Consider the following 23,811-nt stretch of genomic DNA (forward strand, 5'->3'; position numbering starts at 1 on the left):
TTACTATATTAAACAGTAATAATGTTATTCCACAGAGTAGACTCATTGGTCAAAGCAGAAAAATGAGCTCATTTTCTTCAAGTCTGATTTCTTCTACAGCTAAGAACCAAAAAGATTGCTGCAAATAATGAATCACTTGAAATTGTCACACACATTTGAACTTGCACTTTTAGAATTTATAATTATGTAAAATATGATACTTGACTCCAGTCCAGTGGAAATATGCAGTATATATTTAAATGATGTGACCATTCAGAGGATTCATTGTACACACTAAATAGGACCTGGCTGTAATATAAGCTAGCACAAGAGATTATTCACTTGGCTATCATAGCCTTTTTAAATGTTTAAAGATATAAGAATGTTTACAGGAAACTCAAGAGTGTCTTCCTGTGAGTCATGGGTAAATATTAAAGCCAATAGAACTTCCTGAACAAGGCTTTAATCAAGCCCTTTATCTGTGCACAGCTTTCTAGGAATTATGCTACCATGCAGTTGAGAGACATAATATCCCTTTGGACACCATGCTAACATAATATCAAGATACAACATACATGAAGATCATCACATAAAATTCAGTAGAACCCAGGATGAATAGATAGTCTTCACAGGCCAACAAAGATTATAGCTATACAAATAACTATAAATGTACTGGTTTGCATTTTCTATAGCAGATGAAATATAGTGAGGAGGTCTATTAGGATCGATCTTCAAACCTAAGAGAATCTATCTTCTCCATGAATTTTCTTTTAAAAAATCTCCCATTTCAGTAAGGATGAGATGCTCCTCTCTCCAAGATAGGGGATTATAGATATGAAATATGTTGCATAGTGTTAGATCACATCAGTCTGTAAGTTGCTTTTGCTTAAATGTTTTCCTTGTTAGAATGGAAAGTTTGTTGGGCAGATAGGGGAGGTGTCTAAGAAAAAATAACTTTGGTGTAAAAAGAAAAGGAAAAAATTATATTTCTCTTTTTCAACCTTATTTATGTTGTAATTTTTAACTTAGAGGGACAAAATGACATCACATCCTCCCTTGAAGAAGTTAAAGTCTCTGAATGACCTTGATCAAGCTAATGAAGAACAGGAGACAGAATTTTTAAAACTTCAAGTCATTGAGCAGCAAAATATTATTGATGAATTAACTAGGGTAAGTTATAATCACACCTTACATATGATTGATTAGTAAATATATAAAGATCAACATTGTTGATAAGGCCAACTCAGAGACCACCTTTTATAAGAAACTTTATTCCTCCTTCCTCAAATTATTGGTCAGTATTTTGTTGTCAGTAATCTCTGTCCATATTGTTTTTTTCCAGTAGAAAATAAATTCTCTGAGGGTAGAAACTGCTTCATTTTTAAGTTTGCATCACCAGCATCTTGACCTTAATAAATTCTTATTTAATAGGAAATAAAATTGTCCCCACGATAAATCCAGTGCTCTGGCACAAAGACCAGGGATCACACATTAGCTTGTTAAGCTTCAAAATGGCATACAGCGATCAGTATGCTTCTACCATTAGGCACAAGCTTGTCGAGGAGTTTCCTCAAGCCACCAGACTCATTCTATCACTCAAACAAAAAGTACTTACTAACTACCTGCTTTAAGATAACTTGTGTAATACTAAGAGCACTGGATTTGGGAATGGAGAGGCCGGGATTGAGATCTTGCTTCTGATACTTCAAAATGCATTGTTAAAACTATAGACAAGTCACTGCACCTAATTGTGCATCAGCCCCTCTTCTATCAGTCAGATATCAAAAAGATTTGTACTGTCTAATTATTATTGTAAGGAATTATTGTAAGGAACGTTTTAAGGCACTATACAAATGAAAATTGTTATCCTGTCATGAGCAAAAAAAACCATAAAGGTTTAAAAGAACCTTAGAGATTTATCTATTCTGGTGCCTCATTGTATAGATGTTGGAACAGAAAAGTAGAGAATTAAAAAGCTTGTCTAAAGTTACTTGTCTAAAGTAAAAGAAAGAGTTCCTAAACTCATAATATTCTTAGAGTAATTTCATGAGGTCTTAGTGTAACCTAGAGCATACTCAAAGAATTCAATTTCAAAAATAAATTAACTTATACCATGTCTTACATTTTCAAACTACTGTCACGGGGATTAGGTTAGGCAGTTATGATCATCTCCATTTTAAAATGAAGAAACTAAAGTTCAGGGAGCATAATTTAGTCATTAACTCTGTGTGATCATTGGCCTTTGTATCAGAAAGTCTTTGTGTTAGGTATCTCTTAGGAGCAGCTTTAGTTGGGGTATCATTAATGCAGACTGCTTGTTGTCCCCAGTGGGAGTCATGTACCTTATAATTAGTAACAGACATAACAGAATGAAGATCTGATAGGTCCCAATTCCACTGGATTTCCTATTATGCCATCCATTTAGGATACTGGATATCCTGAGGTGTGGAGCTATTTCCTTTCTGCCTTTTTAAATTCAGCAATCAACCAAATTGTTTAGACAAAGTTTGTTGAATGAAAAAGAATTGATCATTTGCAATGGTGGATTTACTTTAAAAACAGGTAAATTCTTGAAATCTAGAGAACCCCTTTGTAGTACAGGAGAGTTCAGATGAACCAGAACCACACAGAGAAAGCAGTTAACAAAACTTTAGTACTTCTTATAAGGGGAGAAAGAGAACAGAAACCAATGGGGAAAGTCTTGATATGTAGCTTCCATTGCCTATAATGTACAGACAGCACAGTGGGGATAGTCACTTCAAATATGTACTACATAATGGGATCAACAATCCAATAGAAAGCCCAAAGACCATCAGGTGCCAAACTTACTAAAATAAGTACTAAGTACATGTACTGAACTAGAGAACTGTTAAGCACCATGCTAAATTAGATAACTATTGTCTCTATCAATTCCACTGACTTAGCACCTTGTTTCAAATTCTGGCCCATAGAACTATATTTCTGCTATAAAGATGTATAAAGAATACATGTATACTTTGTTCTAGAAACTGGGTGTGGAAAGGACATTGTACCATAAAAAGGATAAAGTGGGGGTAGTACATCTCATGAAGAGGCAAAGGAAACCTATTATATCTGAGAGAAAGAATGGAAGGGGATGAATATAGTGGGTATCTTAACTGCCTTCAGAATTGGCTTTAAGAGAAAAATTTTAGACATATTCAATTTATGGTGAAACTTCTCCCACTTCATTGAAAAGTGAGAAGGGAAAAGTGAAAAGGGAAGGAATAAGCTAAGCGAAAGGGAATACAGAAACTGTGAGGGAAAGGGGTAAGATAGGGGGAGGAACTCTTAGGCAGGGGAGGGATACTAAAAAGGGAGGGCTGTGAGAAGCAAGTGGTGCTCACAAGCTTAATACTGGGAAGGGGGGGAAGGGGAAAAGAAGAGAGAAAAGCATAAATAGGGGTTAACAAGATGGCAAGTAATATAGAATTGGTAATTTTAACTATAAATGTGAATGGGGTAATGTAATGGGCTGATGCTTGAGTTGATGCACTGAGGTCCCAAGCACATGAGGCTAAATAGTAATTGGACCATACTCTATTAATATATAAGCTTGGAGAAAGAATGGCCCCGGCCTACTCTTTGTGCAAGTCCTGATGTGTTGTATAGGAAATGACGATTCTGGTGGGTGGAGGCAGGGGAGGGAAAAAGGAAGGGGAGGAGAGCTCAGCACTCACTTGCTCTGTTAGCTGATTTCCTGTCGCAGCTGCCCATATTGCTATTGCAATCTTTCTTGCCTATATTTGCTATAGCAATCTTTATTCACCTCTTCACTTGAATAAAGACTGAAGATTTTTTCCCTTAACCTGAGTTCCTGACTCCGGCTGATTTAAAATACGCGATCATTACAAGATGGCTCAGTGGATAGAGCACCAGCCTTGAAGTCAAGAGGACCTGAGTTCAAATCCAGCCTCAGACACTTAACAATTCCTGGTTGTATGACCATGGGCAAGTCACTTAACCCCAACTGCCTCAACAAAAAGAAGCAGAGAAACAAACAGAAAAGAGAGTGAGAAGTCACTTAACCCCAACTACCTCAGCAAAAGCAAAAAAGAAGAAGAGAAACAAACAGAAAAGTTGTTGCAATGACAAAAGAGCTAGCAGAGCAAGTGGGGGCTAAGCTCTCCTCCCCTTCCTTTTCCCTCCCCTGCCTCCACCCACCAGAATCGTCATTTCCTATACAACACATCAGGACTTGCACAAAGAGTAGGCAGGGTCATTCTTTCTCCAAGCTTATATATTAATAGAGTATGGTCCAATTACTATTTAGCCTCATGTGCTTGGGACCTCAGTGTATCAACTCAAGCCTCAGCCCATTACAGGGTAAACTCCCCCATAAAGAGGAAGCGGTTAGCAGAATGGATTAAAAGCCAGAATCCTACAATATGTTGTTTACAGGAAACACACCTAAAGCAGGGAGATACATGCAAAGTAAAGGTAAAAGGTTGGAGCAAATTCTACTATGCTTCAGGTGAAGTCAAAAAAGCAAGGGAAGCCATCCTGATCTCAGATCAAGCAAAAGCAAAAATTGATTTAATTAAAAGAGATAAAGAAGGGCACTATATCTTGCTAAAGGGTAGCATAGATAATGAAGCAATATCAATATTACACATATATGCACCAAGTGGTGTAGCATCTAAATTCTTAAAAGAGAAATTAAGAGAGCTGCAAGAAGAAATAGACAGCAAAACTATAATAGTGGGAGATCTCAACCTTGTACTCTCAGAATTAGATAAATCAAACCACAAAATAAATAAGAAAGAAGTCAAAGAGGTAAATAGAATACTAGAAAAATTAGATATGATAGATCTCTGGAGAAAATGCAATGGAGACAGAAAGGAGTACACTTTCTTTTCAGCAGTTCATGGAACCTATACAAAAATTGACCATATATTAGGACATAAAAACCTCCAACTCAAATGCAGTAAGGCAGAAATAGTAAATGCATCCTTTTCAGACCACAATGCAATGAAAATTATATTCAACAAAAAGCCAGGGGAAAGTAGACCAAAAAATAATTGGAAACTAAATAATCTCATACAAAAGAATGATTGGGTGAAACAGCAAATCATAGACATAATTAATAACTTCACCCAAGAAAACGATAATAATGAGACATCATACCAAAACCTATGGGATGCAGCCAAAGCAGTAATAAGGGGAAATTTCATATCTCTAGAGGCCTATTTGCATAAAATAGAGAAAGAGAAGGTCAATGAATTGGACTTGCAACTAAAAATGCTAGAAAAGGAACAAATTAAAAATCCCCAGCCAAACACTAAACTTGAAATTCTAAAAATAAAAGGAGAGATCAATAAAATTGAAAGTAAAAAAAAAATTATTGAATTAATTAATAAAACTAAGAGTTGGTTCTATGAAAAAACCAACAAAATAGACAAACCCTTAGTAAATCTGATTTAAAAAAGGAAAGAGGAAAATCAAATTGTTAGTCTTAAAAATGAAAAGGGAGAACTCGCCACTAATGAAGAGGAAATTAGAGCAATAATTAGGAGTTACTTTGCCCAACTTTTTACCAATAAATTCGACAACTTAAATGAAATAGAAGAATACTTCCAAAAATATAGCTTGCCCAAACTAACAGAGAAAGAAGTAAATATCCTAAACAGTCCCATCTCAGAAAAAGAAATAGAACAAGCTATTAACCAACTTCCTAAGAAAAAAATCCCCTGGACCAGATGGATTTACATGTGAATTCTACCAAACATTTAAAGAACAATTAACTCCATTGCTAAATAAACTATTTGAAAAAATAGGGATTGAAGGAGTCCTACTAAACTCCTTTTACGACACAGACATGGTACTGATACCTAAACCAGGTAGGTTGAAAACAGAGAAAGAAAATTATAGACCAATCTCCCAAATGAATATTGATGCTAAAATCTTAAATAAAATATTAGCAAAAAGATTACAGAAAATCATCCCCAAGACAATACACTATGACCAAGTAGGATTTATACCAGGAATGCAGGGCTGGTTCAATATTAGGAAAACTATTAGCATAATCAACTATATCAATAACCAACCAAACAAAAACCATATGATCATCTCAAAAGATGCAGAAAAAGCATTTGATAAAATCTAATATCCATTCCTAATAAAAAACACTTGAGAGCATAGGAATAAATGGACTTTTCCTTAAAATAATCAGGAGCATATATTTAAAACCGTCAGTAAGCATCATATGCAATGGGGAAAAACTGGAACCTTTCCCAGTAAGATCTGGAATGAAGCAAGGTTGCCCACTATCACCATTGTATTAGAAACATTAGCCTCTGCAATAAGAGTTGAGCAAGAAATTAAAGGAATTAGAGTAGGCAATGAGGAAACGAAACTATCACTCTTTGCACATGATATGATGGTATACCTAGAGAACCCCAGAGATTCTACTAAACAGCTATTAGAAATAATTAATAACTTTAGCAAAGTAGCAGGATACAAAATAAATCCCCATAAATCCTCAGCATTTTTATACATCACCAACAAAATACAACAGCAAGAAATACAAAGAGAAATTCCATTCAAAATAACTGTTGACAGCATAAAATATTTGGGAATTTATCTACCAAAGGAAAGTCAGGAATTATATGAGCAAAATTACAAAAAACTTTCCACACAAATAAAGTCAGACTTAAATAATTGGAAAAATATTAAGTGCTCTTGGATAGGCTGAGCGAATATAATAAAGATGACAATACTCCCTAAACTAATCTATTTATTTAGTGCTATACCAATCAGACTCCCAAGAAAATATTTTAATGATCTAGAAGAAATAACAACAAAATTCATATGGAACAATAAAAAGTCGAGAATCTCAAGGGAATTAATGGGAAAAAAAATCAAATGAAGGTGGCCTAGCTGTACCTGATCTAAAATTATATTATAAAGCAGCAGTCACCAAAACCATTTGGTATTGGCTAAGAAATATATTAGTTGATCAGTGGAAAAGGTTAGATTCACAAGACAGAATAGTCAACTATAGCAATCTAGTGTTTGACAAACCCAAAGATCCTAACTTTTGGGATAAGAATTCATTATTTGATAAAAACTGCGGGGATAACTGGAAATTAGAATGGCAGAAATTAGGCATGGACCCACACTTAACACTGTATACCAAGATAAGATCAAAATGGGTCCATGATCTAGGAATAAAGAAAGAGATTATAAATAAATTAGAGGAATATAGGATAGTTTATCTCTCAGACTTAGTGGAGGAGAAAGAAATTTGTGACCAAAGATGAACTAGAGACCATTACTGATCACAAAATAGAAAATTTTGATTATATCAAATTAAAAAGCCTTTGTACAAACAAAACTAATGCAAACAAGATTAGAAGGGAAGCAACAAACTGGGAAAACATCTTCACAGTTAAAGGTTCTGATAAAGCCTCATTTCCAAAATATATAGAGAATTGACTCAAATTTATAAGAAATCAAGGCATTCTCCAATTGATAAATGGTCAAAGGATATGAACAGACAATTTTCTGATGATGAAATTGAAACTATCACCACTCATATGAAAGAGTGTTCCAAATCACTATTGATCAGAGAAATGCAAATTAAGACAACTCTGAGATACCACTACACACCTGTCAGATTGGCTAAGATGACAGGAAAAAATAATGATGAATGTTGGAGGGGATATGGGAAAACTGGGACACTGATGCATTGTTGGTGGAGTTGTGAATGAATCCAACCATTCTGGAGAAAAATCTGGAATTATGCCCAAAAAGTTATCAAACTGTGCATACCCTTTGATCCAGCAGTGTTACTTCTGGGCTTATATCCCAAAGAAATACTAAAGAAAGGAAAGGGACCTGTATGTGCCAAAATGTTTGTGGCAGCCCTGTTTGTAGTGGCTAGAAACTGGAAATTGAATGGATGCCCATCAATTGGAGAATGGCTGGGTAAATTGTGGTATATGAATGTTATGGAATATTATTGTTCTGTAAGAAATGACCAGCAGGATGAATACAGAGAGGTTTGGAGAGACTTACATGAACTGATGCTAAGTGAAATGAGCAGAACCAGGAGATCATTATACACTTCAACAACAATACTGTATGAGGATGTATTCTGATGGAAGTGGATTTCTTTGACAAAGAGACCTAATTCAGTTTCAATTGATAAATGATGAACAGAAGCAGCTACACCCAAAGAAAGAACACTGGGAAATGAATGCAAACTGCTTGCATTTTTATTTTTCTTTCTGGGTTATTTTTACCTTCTGAATCCAATTCTCCCTGTGCAACAAGAGAACTGTTCGGTTCTGCAAACATATATTGTATCTAGGATATACTGCAACATATTTAACATATATAGGACTGCTTGCCATCTAGGGGAGGGGGTGGAGGGAGGGAGGGGAAAAATCGGAACAGAAGCGAGTGCAAGGGATAATGTTGTAAAAAAAAAATTATTGGCATGTGTTCTGTCAATAAAAAGTTATTATAAAATAAAATAAAATAAAATAAATTCTGGCCCATAACAGTGCCCAAGCTAGATACAGGAGATGTGGACGGGAATGCTGAACCCAGTGTATGTGAGTGCATATAATAGCAAAAATGCTAATATAAATCGACCTATCATTAATCATTCTGTAATGAAATACTCTTGAGGTTCTCCATACACAATTACCTTTGAAATGCAAAACACAAATAAGGTAAAATGGCATGTTCTAACCTATTCATATTTTTTGTCCCTCAGAATTAAGAGGTACATAGAATGAGACTGTTGGGATTTAGAGCAAGGAGATCAAATGAAGAATAAAATGCAGAGAAGAGGAAAGAAATTATTTCAAGAGCAAGAGTTCTTAGAGAAGCCTTTAGCTTCTCTCTCTCTCACTACTATCGTAATAAATTCACAGAATTTCAGAAGTCTTAGAACATAAAACAGCTGGAATGAACTTTAGAAGAAGGGGAAAAAAACCATGGAATGTTAGCCATGGGAGAGTCCTTAGAACATATGGAATGTCAAAGATAGATGAGACTTTAGAACATAATATATTAATTGTCTGAGCTGCAAAGGACCCAAACACACAGAATATCAGGCTAAAGAGACTCTGTGGTAGCTAGGTGGCACAATGGTTAGAACATTGGGCTTAAAGGCAATAGGACCTAAGTTCAAATTTGACCACAGACACTTGCTAGCTATGTGACCCTTGGCAAATCACTTAACCATTTTGCCTCAGTTTCCTCATCTGTAAAATGAGTTGGAAAAGAAAATATCAAACCACTCCAGTATCTTTTCCAAGAGAACCCCAAATTCAGTCACAAAGAGTTAGACACAACTGAAGTGATTCAAGAACAACAAAGAGACTTTGGGGGTCATTTAAGTTCAATTCAATCATTTCACAAATAAAGCAATTGAAATGGACGTAAGCCCAGAATAAGTTTTTCTTGCAAAAAATATATCCCTACTGCCAGAATATTTTTTCTGTGGCTTGAAATGTATGAAAATTCATCAAGGTAGGAGAGTGTTCTAACATGACTGCAAAGAATATTAGGGACTATCATAAAGAAAGGCTTTTAATTTGCTAGAGGAACAATAAAGCTTTCTTCATAATACAGCAATATGACAACTTGTACCAAATGGGTCTGACAAACTCCTTAATCTTATTTTCCAGGACCGGGAAAAGCTTATCCGTCGCAGAAAACATAAGAGAAGTTCCAAACCAATTAAGGTAAAAATGAAAAGTAGGTTTATTATGTATTTGGCATGTGCTGCTGTGGAACTAGGCTTGCTAGGGAATTGTCCTGCAACAATATGATAAGCCAGATGTAGAACTAGACTGTAGCACTGCATTAGGGGGGGAAGAAGAGGTAAACTCTCCTCTTCACATTTCTCAGAAATGTTGAACAAAAGTATGTTTTCATTAATGCATTTGCTTTAATTGATATTCATTCTGTCTTCTTAATTTTGAGAGGCATTTTGAGACTGAGGTATTATTAGCCATTTATAGGCCTTGCATAAATTACTTCCCCTTCCTTTGCCTATAGTTTCTCCCTTTTGTAAAAACAAATGGGACAAAGTAGAAGGTTTTTAAGATGCTTCTAGCTCTATTTTTTGATTCTGATTTTTTTTATTAAAAGCTCCTATAATAGAAATAGATGTTTGGGGGGGATCTATTAGCATCCTATAACAATTTTCATATATTATGTGACTGCTTTTAAGTCTCCAAAATTCAGAGATTCCAAAGGTCCAGAGATCGTTCCCCTTCCATTGATCATCTGGAATCTCAGAGGCTTTGAACTGGCATCATTAGTGCATGAAACACTTAATTTTTGAACCTTATTAAACTGTCCACTGTGAGCCCACCAGTGATTCTATAAGGTAAACAATCCAGTCAATAGTTCTCTTAGGGAGATGAACTGTGTTCCAATTCTGTTCTCATATCTCTATTCCACTAAGAGATTTCTGGACATTGACAATGATTTTTTCATATTTGCTGTGTTCATTTATTCATGCCAGGTTTTGGTATTTGAGAAAATAGTAATTGTTGTTGTTGCTATTATCATTATCATTATCTCCATAGTCAAACTGAATTTCCACAAATCATGTAGGCAAATTTCTGTTTTGTTTCCTCTTTTAGAGGCCTATTTTGGACCCATTTATTGGATATGATGATGACTCTATGGATTCAGAAACATCATCCATGGCCTCCTTTAGGACAGACAGAACACCAGCCACTCCAGATGATGACTTAGATGAGGTAAGCCTTTTCTGTCATTTTAAAGAAATTGTCACCTTTAATTTCCTTTTCAAGCCCTGCTCCCCAAAATTACACTTCTTATCTATTATAATTTCTTTGCAATACTTTGCAGTATTGACTAACATACATGTGAGTAGCCAACAATTGATTTTCTAACCTTTTGCTAACTCCATAAAAAGTCCTTTCTTGGAGTTGAGGCAAAGTTTTACCTCTTTGACTTCAACTCAGTCATCCAAAAACTTTGCTTTCATGAGAAGATAGTTATCTCCTCTACACATCATCAAAAAAAAATAAATAAATAACCAGCTCTGAGAGAAGGCAAATGAAGGTCAGGCTAGTGGGGATTTCTTTGAGAATAGATATTGTCCATTAGTAGCATATAGAGAGGAGGAAGGAAATGGCAGATGAATATCAAGAAGAAAATGAATAGAGGTCCTGCTTTTTTTTCAAAATGGATCTTCACACAATGGCATTTTTTCTGTTATGCTAAGTATTATAAACTGTCCTTCACTAAAATATTTCTCTGATGCTCATTCTGGTGTATAGGTGATATTAATTTCTGAAAAATAGGCCATAAGTTCTAGGAGGTGCTACTAATCTGGAAAATCCAGGAATCCAGACTTTCCAATAAACTTAATGCTTGTTGTCTAAGGATCACCCTAGCTCACTTTGAAGTACATCATCACCAGAGGGTTGATCTCTAGATGACCATTTCTTTAGCCAAATCAGATCATGAAGATTATATGCTAAACTACATTGTCTTATATTTGTAAAGTATTCTCTTTATCAGCACAGATAGTAACAATGTGATTGTTTAAAAGATTTGTTGTATCTATTGTCAATTCTAGCAGTCTACAACTATTCTAATGCATGAAAATCTCTACCATGTTATCAGTGTGGGCACTCCTTCTACCAGTGCAAATAGTATCCCTAATCAGAAGTCATTGTAGCCAAGAAAAATGCTAATCATCTAATTGCTGGTCTTAAGAAATCCTTTTTGGATTAAATTGAATTGAACTGAATTGAATTGCATTGAACCTGAGATTTGCTAGGCTAGTTTTCTGGGGACAGATCGTATTTTAAAACTTTCCAGTTTTGTTTAATTGACCATACCAATAAAATCAGAGCTCTAATTATTTTGTTTAATGTGAATTAAGGAGAACAAAATATTTCTGAAGTTCCCAGGTTCAGTCCTACCTCTGGCACATATTGGTCATATGACCCTGAAAAAGTCATTTACCTCTTGGTGTTCTAGAAAACACTTTATGACCATAAATCACAGAGAAAATTTCAGTCCTCTCTTAGATTCATTTCCTGACATAAAAAATTCTCCCAATTCTCTTAGATTTATTCTGTCAGTTTCTTCTAATGATTAGTTGACAAATTGGTGAGATCATAGCTTTTAGCACCATTTTTTAAAAATCTATCACAAGTATTTATGAAGTATTTACTATCCACTGGACATTATGCTAGGCAGAGGAAATAAGTCTGATAGTATAAGTGAAATGCTGAAATTAGTGGTTTTACCCACCTTCTGAATAATGATCTTAAAGGAAATGAAAATGAGAAGCCCTGACTTTTAATGTGGAGGATAGGGACTAGACCTGTATTATTGTTAATGTAGGAAATTTTATGGTTTTTCAGTCATGACCAAGTCTTTGTGAACCCACTTAGGATTTTCTTGACAAAGATACTGGAGTGGTTTTCCATTTCCTTGTTCAGCTTATTTTACAGATAAGGAAACTGAGGCAAACAGGGTTAAGTAACTTGTCCAATGTTACTTACAGCTAGTAAGTGTCTGAAGCTGAATTTGAATACTGGTCTTTCTGGCTCTAGGCCTGGTACTCTACCCATTTCACCACCTAGAGTGAAGAAACTCCATCTACCAATGTAGACTGGCATCTTTTTTGTAACTCACAGCCTTAAAGACTTTTCTGTGGCACCAAGAGGTTAAGTGATTTCAGTGTCCCACAGTCAGTATGAGTTAGACATGGGACTTGAACTCAGATCTTCCTTGGTTTCAAATTTAATTCTGCATCTACTACTACAATGCCTTTTAATTCATACATGAGGAAGCCTAACTTTTAGAATTGCTAAAGTATGATGTAATAAAATTATAACCATATAACAAGAAATTATATGTAGCTATATATGTAATTATTTTTATGTAGTTGTAACAAAAAAAAAATAACAAATGATGAAATGTTTCTTTTCTTAAAAAAGAAAAATTTCCAAGAGGCCAAAGTTTACCATTACATAAAATCTAGTCAAGACATTCATTGTCCGTGTATACAAGATGCTGTGTGGAATTAAATCTTTTTTTTTTTTAACTGCTGCAGTGTCCCCTTTCAACATCCCTCTCAGTCCACAATTGATTGAACTGTATACTGCATCTGGCATTAATCCCTTGGTTTCTTTGTTCATCTAAAGAGTTTGGCAGCTGAAGAATCTGAGCTGCGGTTTCGCCAGTTAACGAAAGAATATCAGGCTCTCCAGAGAGCATACGCCCTTCTGCAGGAGCAGACAGGAGGGATCATAGATGCTGAAAGAGAAGCCAAGGTTAGTGTTGTTTGGAGAGAGGGCTTTGAGCTGGCGTAGTCCAGGAGTAACGTAGAATCACCATGAGAGGAAAACAGAAGCAAGAGGCCTTCCTCATATACTATGCTTCTCTGAGGGGTGTACGAGTGTGCATGAGTGTATGTGTCTGAGAGAGAGAGAACGAGACAGAGAGACAGAGAGAGGAATACGTCATAAGAAACTTTATTCTTTTCAAGAAACATTTCAATGCTTGCTTTGATAGAAAATGTATATTCTCCTAATTATACAAAGCTAAATGTGTGTCTGCCTTTCTTCGTTAAAAGCCTTTAGCCAGTCAACGGTAAAGGTTTCATCAGTTCTTATCCTTGGATAAACTTCAATTACTTTACAAATAAGAGAGGAGCCCACAGTCAGATTTTGTGTAACCATAATGGTTTAAACAATATCATTTTTTTAAAAACCATGTGTTTTCTGTTGTATTAATACACATGTTTTAGTAGTTGTATTTGGCTAGAGTATATATATAGTAGTTTTATCAGTGTTCTAAGTGTATATTTTAAGCCTTCATAGAAGGTCAGAATTGAAAGCAACTTTAGAGATGGAAAATCAATTCCAATCTCTAACACTCTCCACAATATGCCCATTAAGTGATCATCATTCTACAAAGGTGAGAGAAGGTAAGGGCAGGAAACAAGCATTTAAGTGCCTACTATGTACCAGGGGTCTATGCTAAATACTTTACAAATATCTCAGTTAATCCTTACAACAACCTTGTAAGGCAGGAGCTATTGTTATTGTTGTTCCCATTTTCTATTTAAGGAAACTGAGGCAGACAAGTAAAATAGCTTGCCCAGGGTCACATAGCTAGAGTCTGAAAGACATATAGTAATGGAGAGCTTACTACCTAAAAGGCAGCCCATTTTATATTTGGTCAACTCAGATTGTTAGTGACTTTCTCCCTGTATTGAGTCAAAACTTACCTTTTGGAACTTTTCATGTTGTTCTAAGTTCTGCCTTTTGGGGACAGGCAAAATAATTCTGATATCTTATCTATACAATAACCCTATAGATAGATTTAATTAAAGATATTAATCATGTTCTGCCAATCTTCCCTCTTCTTGTCTGATGAACTCCTGATGTATTCAAGTGATCTTTGGGTAGTCTAATTTCTATGCCTTCTATCTCTATCATTCTACTTTTGATAAACTCCAGTTTGCCAGCATCCTTAAAATGTAGTATCTAGAAGGGAACACAAAAACTCAGGAGTAATCTGATCAGGTCAGAGAAAATAGAACAAATATGCTCCATACTGTGGATGTTATTATTGTAGCCTATGACCTTATAAGCTTTGGGACCAAGCATTGTCCATTGTCAACTCATTTTAAGCTTGTGGTTCCTTAAAATCTCCAGATTTTTTTTTACACAAACTATTATTTAACCACTACCTACACTATGCCGAAAACATATTTTTTAAATTCAAATCTAGGATTTCATATTTTTCCCTATTCCTTTGACCACAACACTATAAAAGTAGGCTAAAGGAATTTATAATCTATTTTTAAATGTATATCTGTATGTCTGTTGTATGGATAGCTATAAAAAAGGTAACATGAGTCAATTGTTATTAAGTATATGCTTTTAGTTACTTTTCCAATGGTGGTTATGTGTTTGCACTTATTAATAAACGCTCTCATCTGGTTTCCATTGTCAATTAATCAATTAATAAATACTTAATAAGCACCTACTACATGCCAGGCACTGTTTTAAGCATTAGGGATACAAAAAGATAGTCCCTACCCTTATGTAACTTACAATCTAATGGAAGAAACAATGCAATTTATACACAGGATAAGTAGGAAATAATTAAAAGAAAGAAAAAATTAAGAGTTAAGACTTCCTGTGGAAGGCAAAGTGTTTAGTTCAGACTTAAAGGAAGCCAGGGAAGTCAATAGTCAGAACAGAATTGGTAAAGAGTTAAAAACTTACTGAGGTGTAACATAATGTAATGAAACAAGATTATTTAACCCACTTGAGTCTCAGATCCATTCATTTGTTTCAATAATTCAGCTCGATGCTATAGGACATACTAAGAAGCATAAGATTCTCAAGGAGCTTAGAGTCTAATTAAAGAGATAATATCAAGATATGAGAAAAATAATACCAAATTGCAAATTAATGATACAAGTTGTAAATGCAATAGGGATGATCTTCCAATCTCTTCTGTTCTCCAAGTCTGAGCTTCCAAATTGACAAAATAAAAATGAAATAATATTTAAAATCCCTCCCACTTCCATGATTACATATGAAAAAAAAATAATGATTTAAGACAATGATTTCAAATTCAACAGATGCAGGCTGCATAGTATTGTTCAGTCATTTCAGTCATAACCCTTCTCTTCATAATCCTATTTCGGATCTTCTTCCAAAGATATTGGAGTGGTTTGCCATTTCCTTCTCCAGCTTATTTTACAGGTGAGGAAACTGAGGCAAACAATTACCTGCCCAGGGTCACACAGCTAGTAAGTATCTGAGGCCGATTTGATTAAACACGGGAAAAAAAGCTTTCCTGATTTACAGACTGGGTGCTCTTGTGCATTATGACGCCACCTAGCGGCCCTTGGCTGTTGACTTGGTTTTAGTTTGGTTTTGGGAAATGTAATATTACATAGGTTTTATTGTGTTTTTATAAATTTTGTTAAATATTACTTAATTACATTTTACAATTGATGGGGCCACATTTGTGAATTTTTCTTGCTGCATTTGGCTTCTCTGATATAAAAGAATAAGCACTGGCCAATTCACCTCGATGGGCTTCATTTTCTTAGTAAAATAGTCTTCAGGAACGGTAAACCTTATGTGTTGTACATTGACTTAGAAAACCACAAATTAACATTATCTGTATTGTACTGTGTTTTTATTTTATATGTTAAATATTTTCCAATTATATTTTAATGTGGTTTTAAGTGTTCTTGGAATGGTCAAATTCAAAATCTCTTGTAGTTGATCTCTAAGGCTTTATATATACTTCAAAATCCACTTAATAATTTACTATTATGTAGTCAGTAAAAGCCCTTTGCCCATAATGAGCCTGTAAAGCAGGTAGTAAAAATAATATCTCTTCCACTTTGTAGATAAGAAAATTGAGAAATAGAAAGCTAAAGTGATTTACTCTTACTCATTTACAAAATTAGTTGGTGTCAGAGGTAAGATTTGAATCCAGATCTCCTAACACTACCTTGCCTGTTTTTCTACTGCCACAAGTGCCTCTCAAGTATGTGAATTCAGAGAAAAGTTTGTTCTGAATGGACAAAGGAATACTTCATGGAGAAAATCGTGAAGGATATGAGAGATTCATATAAGTAAAGAGAAGAGACAAGGGCATAGTGGGTGTAGGGAACAGTATGAGCAAAAAACACAGAGGAAAGAATGTACACTAACTGTTCAAACAATGAACAAATTGATCTAGTTGGAGTAAAGAATTTGTGCTGGTTAGTGAGTAGTAGAAAACTGCAATAAAATCAGAAAATCAGCAGAACACAGATTTGGATTTCTGAGGTCATTTAGTTTAGAGAAATGTGCCAGGCACTGTTCTAAGCCTGGGAGATATAAATAAAGGAAAAAGGATGGCCTCAACCTCCAAGAAACTCATATCAATGGAAAAGGCAACATAAATAACAATGAAAAAGTGATGGGGCCACAATGCCATGTGTGGGGAAGTTGGATTCTAGCGCGCAGAAAGAGAAATAAAGTGTAAAAAGACAAGAAATGTGGGTAGCCTTAAGTTGTGAATGATTTCAAATGTTAAACAGAGGGTTTTATATTTGATCCTGGAGTAATAGGGTAACATGATCAATAGTTAGAAAAAGTGCTTTGGCAGCTAGGTAGAAGATGGATTGGAGTAGATTCACATCATTTGAAGTTCAGAAGAATAATAAGAAAGAAATCAAAAAGACCACTGAAGATATTAAGTGCTCAGCTAAGGACTTCCAGCTTCCTCCTGTGGGCATCAGAGAGAAGCTGAAAACATGATGAAAGTGGTAGTTTTACAAAGATTATTCTTTTTTTTCCAAAAGCAAATTGAGTTGCAGCTGTTTCTGGTTTAGTCTGGTTTAGTTGACTTTTAAAACCAAGGGAGGTTTAGGATCATAGGAACATGTGACTGGCTATTCATTTTATTTATTAAGTTCTGGAATTTTGATTCCATTAGGCCCAGGAGCAGTTACAAGCAGAAGTGCTCAGGTATAAAGCCAAAATTGAAGACCTGGAGGCAACTTTGGCTCAGAAGGGACAGGTAAGTAATCAGTTAATTGAACTTTTCCCCTTCAATCTCAAACTATTCCATCTAATTTTCTTCTTGTCAAATCACTGATTTATGCATGATTCTCCACACCCAAAGTCTGTTTGGCTGAACCCAATTTCTTACACTGTATTGGATTGCTCACTTCCCTGTGAATAGTCAGTGGTTTGGGTCCCAGAAGTGGATGAGGCCATACAAGAGCGATGATGACCAAAATCCTGACAGACATACTAGCATTGCAGTGACCTGCTAAGAAGCTAGACCAGGGCCTCACTGTGCTCCTTATGAACCTGCTGCATCTATAGCTTTGCATTGCAATGTTTTCCATTCCCATGTCCTTAGCCTGTACACATCTGTCCTAACGGAATGAACCCTTTTCACATCTTTCCTCTGTGATCATCTCTGAGTCCCCCAAAGGCTGGTCCTGGATTCTATAGACTGATTAAGAAAAGCTCTAGCGGGGACTTTAGAAAATCCCTATTAAGCAGAGCCCCAATTTCTACATTATGTGTCTGGATGGAGGTGGGGGATGTCAGCCATTCTTTAGTTTTGGCAGGCAAAGGATCCAGTTAAGAAAAGACAGCTGGTTAAGGGGCTGGCTCACAAAGGGGTTTGGCTTCAGTGATCTTCAGGGCTGCTCTTTGAAATGCTGACTGCACACTATTCTTTGTCAAACAGGATTCACACTGGGTAGAAGATAAACAACTTTTCATTAAGAGAAACCAGGAGCTTTTAGAAAAGGTATGTGGGGTGCACCTTCCTAGAGGGGGCAGACAAGGAAGTGATGAGGGATCCAGGAGCAGCAGAGGGTATTCTCAGGAGTGGCACATGGGGCCTTGGGGAAGTGGGAGGCTGTACCAGTGCTAGTCTACTGGCTACTTACCCATCCTCATCCCCTTCATCATCATGACCATTAATTAATTATTGTTGTGTGCATGGCTCTCTGCTGGGCATGGTGCAGATTATTTTAGAAGAGATGTGATCCCCAAAACTCATGGACTTTGATAGCTCTTTGTGTGTGTTTTTGTAGAGACAGAAAAAGACAAAGAGAGATAGAAATAGAGACAGACAGACAGATAAACAGAATGTCAGAGAGACAGAGAGAAAGGAAGGAGACAAAAAAGGATGGAAGGAAGGAAAGAAAAAAGGAAGGAAGGAACAAAAGAAGGAAGAAAAAGAAAAGAAAGAAAGAAAAGAAAAAGAAAGAAAGAAAGAAAGAAAGAAAGAAAGAAAGAAAGAAAGAAAGAAAGAAAGAAAGAAAGAAAGAAAGAAAGAAAGAAAGAAAGAAAAACTTTCTCTGTAGATTGTTCAGTGTCTCATGAATACAAGTCAGGCTATTCTACAATCGTTTGTATTCAAAGTTGATTCTGCTAATAGTAATGACCATTATGAGTATGTTGAAGCAAAAAAAAAAAAAAAAGATAACTGATTACATGACAATGGGAAAACTGGGTTCTAATTATCAGCCACTATTAGCCAAGTCTTTCTCTGGTAATAATCACAAACAGGGGACATTTTGCTAGGGTTTAATATGGGAGAGTGGAAAGAATAACTGTGCATAGAGTCATTAGTTTGGTTCTACTATTTATAACCAAATCACCATGCCACCCTGCTTCCCAGATTCCTTATTTGTGCAATAGAATGGGCTAGATTAATCGACCACTAAGGACTCCTTCATCTCTAAAAATGTTATGATACTATGAAGTATCAATTCAGTTCAAGAAATTTGTTTTCCAAATCCATCATGTTATTCTAGGAGTTTAAGGAAAGATGAAATAAAGCCAGGATGTAGTTCCTGCCCTCTTGGAGCTCAGAGTCTAATAGGATCTGTCTTTTTAACTGTAACTGTGACTTAATCAATATAAAGAGCTCCTCCTGAAAAAGGTCCTATCACTGTGGACCTGCACTCACTTTGCAATTTGAAATTTTAGAAAGATGCTTCCAGCAGTAAGAGATTAAATGATTTACAGCCTAAAGTATGTCAGAAATCCTATTTAACTTCAGATGTTACTGACTCCAAAGGCCAGATCCCTATATACTGTGCCATACTTCTATGTGATATGAAATAAAACATTTGTGATTCTTATGTTCCTATGAACTCATGATCTTTACTTATGACTTTATGACATGAGATGAAACAAAAATTTTTATGATGTTTGAGGGAAAAAGAAAGGAGAGGATTGATCCAATTCAATAAAATCATATTCATGCATATATTTTGGCCCTAGATATTTAATTCAAGTGATATTTATTAAGTCCCACCATATGCAAGGAACTGTACAAGGAACTAGGGAAATTAAGGGGAGAAAAAGACAGTTCTTGCCTTCAAGGAACTTATATGTTCCTATGAACTCATGATCTTTACTTATGACCTTATGACATGAGATAAAACAAAAAATTTTATGAAGTCTGAGGGGAAAAGAAAGGAGAGGATTAATCCAATTCAATAAAGATTTTTCAACAGTTTACTGACTAAAGAATACTTGCTAAGTGCTAAAACTACTGCTCTATTTGGACTTACAGTCCCAGAAGAGGAAATCACATATTCAAAGTAAACCATAGCAAGTGCAAAACAAAAAACTTTGTAGGTCCAAGAGAGAAGTGTGGTTACCAACCAGTATTAGGAAACACACCATAAAAGTGTAACACTTAAATTGAGAATGTATAAAAATTCAGTTGTTAAAGGGGAGGATTGGGGTACTTCAGGCATAGCAAATAATATAAACAAAAACACAATGAAAATTGCAAAGTGTGTTCAGGGGACTGAGAGTAAGTCTAATTGAGTTAGACCATCAAATAGATGTAGAAAAGTTAGGAAGGCTTTTCATTGGAGGGGACCTTAAATGGCAGGCAAAGGAGTTTAAACTTTACTTAATATGTATTAAGGAGTCAATGAAAATTTCAGAAAGGATGACCTGCCCAAATCAATGCATGTGGAAGATCAGTCTTATCACAGTAGTATGAAAGGTGATTCTTGGTGTTAGAGAAGTAGTGGTGTAGAGAAGATGGGTGCAGGATGAACTATTATGTCAGGAGACTTCTGCAATAATCTCAAGAAGTTGGCAATTAGCATTTGTACTAGAATGATGACTGTGGAAACTGAGAGGGACAAATGTAGAGATACTGCAGAGGTAGAACTCATAATTTCTCATCCAAGAGATTATCAACCCAATATATTCAGGAAACCAAATCAGGCAAATAAAAAAACTGGGCCTAAAGCCAGGAAATAATTAAAGCCAATATTCAATTATAGGCATGTAGATGATCTATTGGGGCATATTAACCAGAGTAGATTTTTAATCAAAGATTGGTTTCTCTATGCCATTTACTTTCAACAACAAGCAGTTATACTTTGTAAATATAAATTAATTTTAATACCATAGTACTCCATTGATATTTTTATCTCATTTATATGGATTATTCCTTTTAATAATGCAGATTGCAACCCATCCATGATTGCCCCTCTTGTATGTCTCTTGTTCATGTCCTCCCATAAATTTTTCTTGGAGAGAATCTACACAACATATTAGGTGTCTTTGTCTTGACATTATAAGGATACCAGTGGAATATATGGACTTACATTTTAATAAATATTGACTGCTCAAGAGAGACAGAGACTGAGAGAAACAGAAATAGACAGAGACAGAAAAATAGAGATTGAGATAGATACAGAGACAAAGACAGACAGAGAGACAGAGACTTAGACTGAGAGAGACAGAGAGAGTTCTAGCAGGTATCTAAGTAATTGGTATCTTCCATCACTATATATCTTCAAAGTTCTGGAGTATTTTCTGAACTCTTAATTTATTTCTTCTTTCTGTCCAAGTGTTTTGTAATATATCTTCATAACTCTATAACTTCCATTTCTGCCTTCACTGATCTTTACTAAAATGCTCTCCATCATCCTTCTTCCTCTCTGATTCCTGGATTCCTTCATATGATTATATTTTTTTATCATACAATGCTATTCCATTTTCCTACTTCTCCTTTATTTACCCTGCACTTTTGAATGATAGATGCTTTTCCAAGATAATATTTCAGTCATGAACCTATCCAAATCTCAGCATTAAACCTATCAAGTCATTTTTGCTTATTGCAGGCAAAATAGTTCCCTTTCCTTATAATCATATTTTGAATATTTATATAGAGTCATCAAAGAACATTTTTCCTAGATTCTTTCTTAGATTTTATCTTCTATGAACTTCTAGGCAACTCTACTGCTATTCTTCATTCATTATAGCTGTGGTTTCTAACGTAATGGATAGGTAGGCATTTTTCTGCCTTCCCCTTTCATTTCATCTTAAACTCACTGAGTAACTCTGCTAGAGATGGGAAAAACATAAATATGGGAGGTATCTGTCTTAGGTGTCATCCACTTATTAATCCCCTTATTTTACAGATGAGGAAACAAACATCCAGAGAAGTTGAGTTAACCTAACATTACACAGATAATAAATAGCAGAGCCAAGATTTGAATCCAGGTGATCTACTTACCAAACCAACAGTTGTTTCTACTACAACACATTCCCTTACCTCTTGAAAGCATTGATGTGAAGATTATGAGACAATATTTGTAAAGCACTTAGTTCGGTGCCTGATATTAGTAAGAGCCTAATGAATGCCATTTCAATACTAAATTTATTTTGTTAGCCTCTTGCTTATGAAATAAAGCTTCCTTCTAATTAATTTTCAAAAATCATCAGGCCACAAAATCACATTCATGCATACATTTTGGCCCTAGATAGTTAATTCAAGTGGTATTTATTAAGTCCCATCATATTCAAAGGACTGTATAAGAAGCTAGGGAAATAAAGGGGGAAAAAAGACAGTTTTTGCCTTCAAGGAATTTATATTCTATTAAAGGATACAATGAAGGTATTACCAAATACATAGTATACACAAATTAATTTCTATGGGGGTTGAAGGAAGGCCTTATATAAAAGATAGAACATAAAAAGATCCTGGAATTAAATGAGGGATTCCAAAGAACAGAAGTAAAGAGGGAGAGATTTTTAGGTAGAAAGGAGATATGATCTAGGAGAAGCCTCTGAGGCAGGAATTTGTGTACCTAGAAAAGCAAATAGGCCATTTTGGTGGGAATTAAAGAGTACATGGTGGAAATCATATGAAATAAGTCTGAGGACATTGGCCACAATCAGATTTTGCCCAGAAGATCACAAAACCATAGATTTAGAATTGAAAGCAAATGGTCATTTTGCCAATCCATTCATTTTGAAAATGAGGAAACTGGGCCTTGAAGAGGTTAAATCTCAAGGTTACAAAGGTTATAACTAGCAGAACTAGAATTTGAATAGTGATCCTCCCACTCTATCAAGAGCTGTTCATGTACCATACTGTAAAGGACCCTAAATGTCAAGCAAAAGCATTCATATTTTATATAAAGAAAAATGTAAACCATGTCACTTCTTTTTTATTATACTTTATTTATTCTTTTTTAAATGTTACCTAATTTCCCCCATATCCTTCCATCTCCCTTTTCCCAGAAAACCATTCTCTATGCTGGAAAAAAAATTAAGATAGAAAAATAAAGAGAAGAAAAATTCAGCAAACCTGTTAAATTTGTCCCAAAAAAAGTCTAATTTTATATGCAGTATTCCATATGAATAGAACTCCTGCTCATCCAAAAAGAACAAGGGGAGACACTATTGCTTCTTGAGAAGAGGTTATTTTAACTGCATGGTCAGACGTTATTTTAACAGCTGATGAGAAAATAGATTAGGGTGGAGTGGGTGACAATTGGAAGTCAGAGTATATTGAAATACTTTAGTAATAGTTTATGAGGGTCTGAATTGGGGCAGTGGTCTTATAAAGAGAGAGGAGACCAAAGCAAAGAAATAGATATTGTGAACGTAGCATAGGTAAGTAGCTCTTTATTACAAAAGATTGGATGTGAGTAGTAAGAGAAAATAGTCAAAGATTACAACAAAGGCATGAACTTGGATAACTCAAAGGATGGCTGCTATCAGGAGTGTTTTGGTAAATATTTAACAAGTGGCTTTCTAGAAGAAGAAAAAGTATATTTGCATAACACACTTTTAAGTTTAATCTACATCATTAATATTTTCTCCATCACTTCCTTACATTTAGAAATCAACAAAATAATAAATCAAGTTCTGATTTATAGCTTTTGATGATTTATAACTTTTTGCTGATTCTCCCATGAAAATTAGCGATTGATTCTTAAGAGCATTTATTCTGGCTACAGCATTCCCCTGGTTGCTACCTTCA

At 35.2% G+C, this 23,811-nt stretch overlaps 1 protein-coding gene across 3 annotated transcripts in view; it reads left to right on the forward strand.

The window, feature by feature from the left end:
* Positions 1-23,811, forward strand: part of JAKMIP2 (janus kinase and microtubule interacting protein 2) — a 219,576-nt gene that overhangs the window by 152,711 nt on the left and 43,054 nt on the right. For all 3 annotated transcript variants that reach the window (XM_051978939.1, XM_051978937.1, XM_051978936.1), the window contains exons 7-12: positions 1,009-1,149; positions 9,642-9,698; positions 10,608-10,727; positions 13,158-13,286; positions 17,473-17,556; positions 18,241-18,303. In XM_051978939.1, coding sequence (XP_051834899.1) covers positions 1,009-1,149; positions 9,642-9,698; positions 10,608-10,727; positions 13,158-13,286; positions 17,473-17,556; positions 18,241-18,303 — 594 coding nt within the window. The remainder of the gene's footprint in view (positions 1-1,008; positions 1,150-9,641; positions 9,699-10,607; positions 10,728-13,157; positions 13,287-17,472; positions 17,557-18,240; positions 18,304-23,811) is intronic.

This window comes from Antechinus flavipes, chromosome 2, assembly GCF_016432865.1.
Source record: "Antechinus flavipes isolate AdamAnt ecotype Samford, QLD, Australia chromosome 2, AdamAnt_v2, whole genome shotgun sequence".
NCBI lineage: Eukaryota > Metazoa > Chordata > Mammalia > Dasyuromorphia > Dasyuridae > Antechinus > Antechinus flavipes.